General features: G+C 41.0%; 1 protein-coding gene across 1 annotated transcript; it reads left to right on the top strand.

Moving 5' to 3' along the window:
• Positions 1 to 1259: 1259 nt before the first annotated feature.
• LOC138883130 (uncharacterized) lies at positions 1260 to 1884 on the top strand. Its single transcript, XM_070163791.1, has 2 exons — positions 1260 to 1471; positions 1587 to 1884. Exons 1-2 carry the CDS (start codon positions 1260 to 1262, stop codon positions 1882 to 1884), a joined length of 510 nt encoding a protein of 169 aa, XP_070019892.1.
• Positions 1885 to 7095: the final 5211 nt, after the last annotated feature.

Raw genomic sequence — 7095 nt, 5'->3', positions numbered from 1 at the left:
GAGATATGGGGAGATATAGAACAATGGTCAAAGATTACACCAATAATGACATGACAAAAGTTATGATTCAACAAACTTTCTATCAGGGGATCACTATGACCAATCAGTGCATTATAAATCAACTTGTCGGTGGAAATTTCATGACAATACGTACGTGGAAGCTTGTGAGATTTTAGATGAAATGGAAAATACCTCATCGGCATGGAAAAGTCGGGCGAATGTTCCTCAAGGTGATCTGGACATGATTCACCTCCATAAAGAGTTGCATGACCATGGGCAAGCCATTGTCGAATTGACCACCACAATGAATCAATTAGTAAAGGCTCAACTTCAACAGGTGAAGAATCCTAAGAAAGTCAATTACATGGATGGAGAAAGCATGATGGTGAACAAAAGAAGGACCAAGGGTCCACAAGTGCAAAACCGAGTGGAGAATTATGTGCAGGAAGATAGTGGGTTTGACCAAGACAAATCTTACAATGAACAAGAGGAGGAGGTGCAGTATGTGAATAACTACCAAGGACAAAGAAACACCTCTCAAAGCCTAAATCAACAACAATGGCGACCTCAAGGTAATCAAGGTAATTGGAATTCTAACAGCCAAGGTAATTGGAGTGGTAGCAACAATCAATGGAATTGGCATAATAATAACAATCAAGGAAATTTGAGTGGTGGAAATAACCAAGGTAATTTGGGTGGCAACAATCAAGGATATTGGGGAGGTTACAAACAAGGGGGATGTAACAATAATCAAGGCAATCGGGGGTCGGGTTTTAAAGGCTCCCGATGTATCAACAACCGAGCAACCCGCCTCCTTATCCTTCACATGGTCCAAGTTCTTCCAACAATGAAATTGCGCGTTGTGAGATTATGTTCAAGCAAGTGATAGAGAAGAATTTTGAGTCTGATGCCCAACTTGCCTCACACAATACATCAATCCGCAACTTGAATGTTCAAATAGGGCAAATCTCTCAATCTCTAAATACCCGTCCTAAGGGGGCACTACCAACTGACATAGTGGTAAACCCAAAGGGTGGGAAAAACACGGAACATGCCATGGCCATTACTACAAGCAGTGGAAAAGGTGGGAATGCACCCACCTCAAGCAAAAGGCAATTTGTTGATGAAGAGCAAGTAGTGCAAGAAGAGGAGATCCCGAACAATGTTGAGCAATCCAATAATGAGGTTCGGATTGATATTGATGATAGTGTGAAGAGACTCAAAAGGAGGTGAACCCATCTAGGGATCACATTATTGACATGCCGGAACCGGTAGTGCAAAATGATAAGGCACCATTACCTAAGCCTCTACCTCCATACCCTCAAAGACTTACAAAGCAAAATGGTGAAAACCAATTCAAGAAGTTTATCCAAATGATGAAGAGTCTCTCAATTAATGAGCTATTGGTTGAAGCCTTGGAGCAAATGCCCGGTTATGAAAAGTTCATGAAGGATCTTGTGACAAAGAAGCGGTCGATGAATTCTAAAACTATAAAAATGACTCATCAATTAAGTGCAATTGTGCATTTAATGGCTCCCAAGTTGGAGGATCCCATTGCTTTCATAATTCCTTGTACAATTGAAAAGTGTCGAGTTTGCAAAAGCTCTTTGTGATCTTGGGGAAAATATAAATTTGATGCCCTATTCGGTTTTCAAGACATTGGGTATTAGGAAACCAAGGCCCACCTCTATAAGATTGCAAATGGCCGAACAAACTATAAAGAGACCTTTGAAAGTGATTGAGGATATTTGGGTTCGTGTTGATAAGTTCATTCTTCCAGCGGATTTTTTCATTCTTGATTGTGTGGTTGATTATGAGGTGCCGATTATTCTTAGTAGACCTTTCCTTGCTATGAGGAAGTCTCTAGTTGATGTTGAAGTTTGAGAACTTACTTTACGGGTTGGTGATGAAAAAGTAGTTTTCCATGTGTGTAAGTCCATGAGGCAACCCGATAGCAATGAGGTGTGCTCTTTCATGGACTTGGTGACCGAAGTAGTTGTGGATGAAACAAGTGCTGTGATAAATATTGGTGATATATTGGAGGCCTTCTTGCTCAACTTTGATGATGACAAGATGTATGGCTTCGTGGAATATGTGAACTCTTTGTAAGGAATGGGGTCGTACACATATAAACCCCACAAATTGTCCTTGGATCTTGAAAATATGACAATTCCTACTACAAAGCCTTCAATCGAGGAGCCTCCTATCTTGGTGTTGAAGCCATTTCCTCCACATCTTTGGTATGAATTTCTTGGCCCTTCTTCTACTTTACCGGTTATTCTTTCCTCTTGTTTGACTAACGTGAAGGTAGACTCTACATTGGTGGTGCTACAAAAGAGGAAGAAGGCTATTGGATGGATATTGGAGGATATTTGGGGGATAAGCCCCACATTTTGCATGCACAAGATTAACTTGGAGGGAGGTGCCAAACTATCTGTTAAACATCAAAGGAGACTCAATGAAGCCATGCAAAAGGTTGTCAAAAAGGAGATCACCAAGTGGACCATTTTCCACTTCCCTTTCTAGATCAAATTCTTGATAGACTGGCCGATCGCGCTTTCTATTGTATCCTTGATGGGTATTTCGGCTACAACCAAATTCTTATTGCTCCAGAGGATCAAGAGAAAACTACCTTTACATTTCCTTAGGGTACTTTCGCTTTCAATCGGATGCCATTTAGGTTTTGCAAAGCATCGACAACTTTTCAAAGGTGTATGATGGCTATCTTCACAGACATAGTGGAGGATTATCTCGAAGTCTTCATAGATGACTTCTCGGTAGTTGGGAATTCTTTTGATGATTGTATCAAAAACTTGGATAAACTGTTGGCAAGATGTGAAGAAAATTTTGTGCTAAATTGGGAGAAATTTCATTTCATGGTCGACGAAGGCATTGTCCTTGCCCACAAGGTTTCAAAGAATGACATTGAAGTGAACAAGGCAATAATTGAGGTGATTTTTAAACTTCCACCTCCAACTTCGGTGAAGGGAGTGCGGAGTTTCTTAGGCCATGCGGAATTTTACCGGCGTTTCATTAAGGATTTATCTAAAGTGGTGAACCGTTGTGCATGATTTTGAAGAAAGATGCTAAGCTCCACTTCAATGATGATTGCATGAGAGCCTTTGAATTGTTAAAGTTGAAGTTGACTACTACTCCCATTATCACCGCTCCAAATTGGAGTGTTCCTTTTAAGCTCATGTGCAATGCAAGTGATGTAGTGGTGGGTGCTGTTTTGGGGAAACATATCAACAAGGTTTTTCATCCGGTCTACTATGCTAGTAAGACCATGAATAGTGACCCAATCAACTATACCATTACGGAGAAGGAGCTCTTTTCCATTGTGTTTGCTATTGAGAAGTTCTGCCCGTACTTGACGGGTGCAAAAGTGAATGTCCACACGGATCATGCGGTACTTCGTTATCTTATGAGAAAGAAAGATTACAAAGCCCGGTTGATAAGATAGGTTCTTTTGTTGTAAGAGTTTGATATTGACATCCACGATCAAAAAGGAAGTGAAAACCAAATGGCGGACCACTTGTCTCATTTAGAAGAGGAGGGGAGGCCGCATATGGCCTTGAAATCAATGGCTCCTTCCCTGATAAGCATTTTTTGGCTATTTCAATGAAAGAGTTGCCATGGTTCGTGGATCTAGGACATTTTCCTGTGAGTGGTATCATCCCAAATGAGATCTTTTCAAACCAAAGGAAGAAGCTCAAATGGGATTGTCAAGACTATTATTGGGATAAACCGTACCTTTTTTGAATTTGTACGAATGGGGTGATTTGAAGATGTGTACCGGAGAAGGAGCAATCTGAAATTCTTAGGGCTTGTCATACTTCATCATACGGTGTTCACCATAGTGGAGCAAGAACAGCGGCCAAAGTGCTAAGTTTTGATGTGATTAACGTAAACGGGCCGGTGGAATCTCAAAGAAATATGAAATGCCTCTCATCACCATTTTGGAGATTCATATTATCGATGTGTGGGGTGTCGACTTCATGGGTCCTTTTGTTAGTTCTTGTGGGAACACCTATATCTTAGTTGCAATTGATTATGTGTCCAAATGGGTTGAAGCCATCGCTCTACCCAACAAAGAGGCAAAAATTATGGTGGCATTCTCGAAGAAGAATTTTTTCACAAGGTTTATTACTCCATGGGCTATCATAAGCGATATGGGGTCACATTTTGCAACAAGGCCTTCGATACCTTACTTACTAAGTATGGTGTCACTCATAAAGTCACGACTCCCTATCATACACAAGCAAGCAGTAAAGTGGAAGTATCTATTTACCGTGAAAATGGTAACAACAATTAAATTTGTAAATGGGATTCTAAAAATACGTGATCTATTTTATGGTAGTTGTTAGAGCAGATGATGCTAGGAACATAAAGTTTAATGATGGAATGCAAGCTAAAATGAGGCAGTAAACAAACCGAGAGGCTTGCTGCCCGGGTATAGGACTGGTCGATGAGGGACCTCGAGGTCGATATCCTGGTCAAGCTCGAGCTATCGGGGATAGTCGGGAATGGGATAAAAGTTAGGTTGTGATCAAACAAAGATCTATATAACCAAGGCCAAGCGATAAATGAAGAACAAGTAAGAAAGCGATAAATGCTAAATTGGCTTCGAGCCAGTGAGAGCAAGCGAGTTAGAGAGAAGAAAAAGAGATATTATTGATTTTGTGGAGGAATAGTTGGAGCAACATCATCCCTCTACAAAGTGGCATGGATTCCCCTTATATAGGAGAGGGGATACAATATAGTATAGAGTGAATTAAATGCAAAGATACAGGGATGTGACGGCTAGGCACGATGCTAGTGTTTTCTGATTCTAGCTGCTCGCCTCGGGGATCCCCCGTCCTTGGAACCTTCGTTGGGTCGCGGACAAATTCCCCATCCTCGGAATCTTTGCTGGGCCACGGACGAATCTCGAAGGAAGGAGCTCTATAATAATCCTGCAGCCTCGAGGTGCTGATATTACTCCCCGAATGCACCTTAGCAGCGAGAAAGAGACCCCTCTGATTTCACCGCATACAGATAGTCTCCGCATTTACTAGAGTGAAGTAATAGGAAACGATATTGAATCGTCATCTCGAGGTCATCATTGCCATGACGTCAATCGTCTAAGAGCATTAAATGCCATGCCCTAGAGAATCGTGTAAGGTCACTGTCAGATGCGGTAATCGAGAAAACCCACAAACTGCCATCGGCTCGTGCTTTCTACTTCCCCAGCGATTCCTATAAGTGCACCGGTTGCTAGATAATTCCCATTTTCACCCCACTTACAAGCCTGCGAGTCAAAATTTTGTATTTGAAACTCTTTCATATTTTCATAGAAGGATTTTTACCATTGACATGGCTAGGACTTCTAGGACGGTTCCCCGACGGAATGACATTGCATCGTCGTCCAGATCACCTAAGGAAGAAACCAGATCGATTCCTATTTTGCAACAATGTACCCCACCTAATCTCGGCACGTCAAGGGATTTCGATGTCGATACTACCTCATCTACACCGGGCCGGTGTGAGCACGTGTCCCGATACATTAGCGTTGTGACCGATATTAGCAAGGTGAGGGAGGACTACTGATGGAGCAAGGTAGAGGAGGTGGAGATTCTCGGTCCCAACGGTAATATTACTGACTTCAAGGATGGCTTCCTTTATTTATACATTTACCCATTCACCCTGGGCCCTGATAAATCCGTCGAGTCACTTCCCCTGGAGATCGACCCGGTTATTCTTGGCTTATGCGACCGATACCAGGTGACACTTGGTCAGATCTACCCTTATTTTTGGAGGATAGTGTTGATGTAAAGCTCCGGAAAATTTTGCTAAGTAATATAAGATTTTGTGGTGCCAAGATAGGCTAATTATTTTATCTTGTGTGCAAGTGAGGGTTCATGATATAATAGATATCAATTAGATAAGTTAATAAGTGTATAAGGCATATTATAAGTAGTTTGGGCCTAAGGAGAGGCCTAAGTCTAAGCCAAGTTGGAAAAATTTCATAATAGGCTAAAGTTGTAAGTGAATTAGACAAGAATATATCTAGTTATATAAAGTATTGAGTGATGCACAACCTATAAAATTACATCCCTTTGAGTCTAGTTCCCAACTCAACAAACCGTTCGTCATTTTGAGGTGTATACAGAAAGTTATGATCATTTTACTGGACATGCGTCACCAGCGCGCCCAGGAGCGGGGCCGCGGCGAACCGCGGCAAACCAAGCTTTTTCTGCCTGTAAACCACGGCAGACCGCGGCAGAACACAGCGGAACATGTAAAATGTCTAAAATACCCCTGGTCAGTGTAAAAACCGAAGGGGTATTACATTTCCTTCATTTTTTGATCATTCAAGCTCGAATTTTGGGGTTTTCTTCACCCTCTCTAGACCTCCAACCCCTCCCATCTTCAAGGTAAGCAATCTTCATTAACTTGGTGTAAAATTCCATTATTCTTACACTAGTATTAATGAAATCTACTCATAAAACACATAGATCTTCAAGAAATTCCTTCAAGAACTCAAAGGAGGGTTTTGCAAGATTTCTTTCAAAAGGTAATCCTACCCCCCTTAGACTTACATGTATGAATTTATTATGGGTATATGAGTGTGAATTAAGTATTGGGACTCTTGGTGTGGTGATTAGAAGCCATAAGTTCCTAATATAAATACATAGTCATTGTAGAGATTGGAAGGTGATTATTTGATGGAATTTTGTTGGTTGGGTGAAGATGGGTTATCACACATATGTTGTTGGAAGTTATAAATTGGTTAGGAAGGATGGTGGAATGAATTGTTGGTTAATGGTAATAGTTGGGTGAACCAATACTATAGTTATGGGGTGTAAAGATCTATACCTACAAGGTGTTTGATGATATGCCTAAATGGCATAAGTTACGGAATTTATTACGAATATTGGCCCTATTGAATGTTGTATTGTAGATTGAGGTTGCTTAAGTGTATTGGATCATTGTAGTATCACTAAGGGTGAATTTAAGGTATGTATGGCTAACTTTAACCTTTGTAAAGTCACCTTATTTGGTGAACGATTAATTGGTATGTGTTATTTATGTGGACCATTTGTGAATTCTTGT

This window comes from Nicotiana sylvestris, chromosome 12, assembly GCF_000393655.2.
Source record: "Nicotiana sylvestris chromosome 12, ASM39365v2, whole genome shotgun sequence".
NCBI lineage: Eukaryota > Viridiplantae > Streptophyta > Magnoliopsida > Solanales > Solanaceae > Nicotiana > Nicotiana sylvestris.
This window is presented reverse-complemented; position numbering and strand designations above follow the sequence as displayed.

Coding starts and splice junctions, on each gene's coding strand:
- LOC138883130 (XM_070163791.1), top strand. CDS start 1,260: ATGCCGGAACCGGTAGTGCAAAATGATAAGGCACCATTACCTAAGCCT. Junction 1,472..1,586: donor GATCTTGTGACAAAGAAGCG/GTCGATGAATTC, acceptor ACAATTGAAAAG/TGTCGAGTTTGCAAAAGCTC.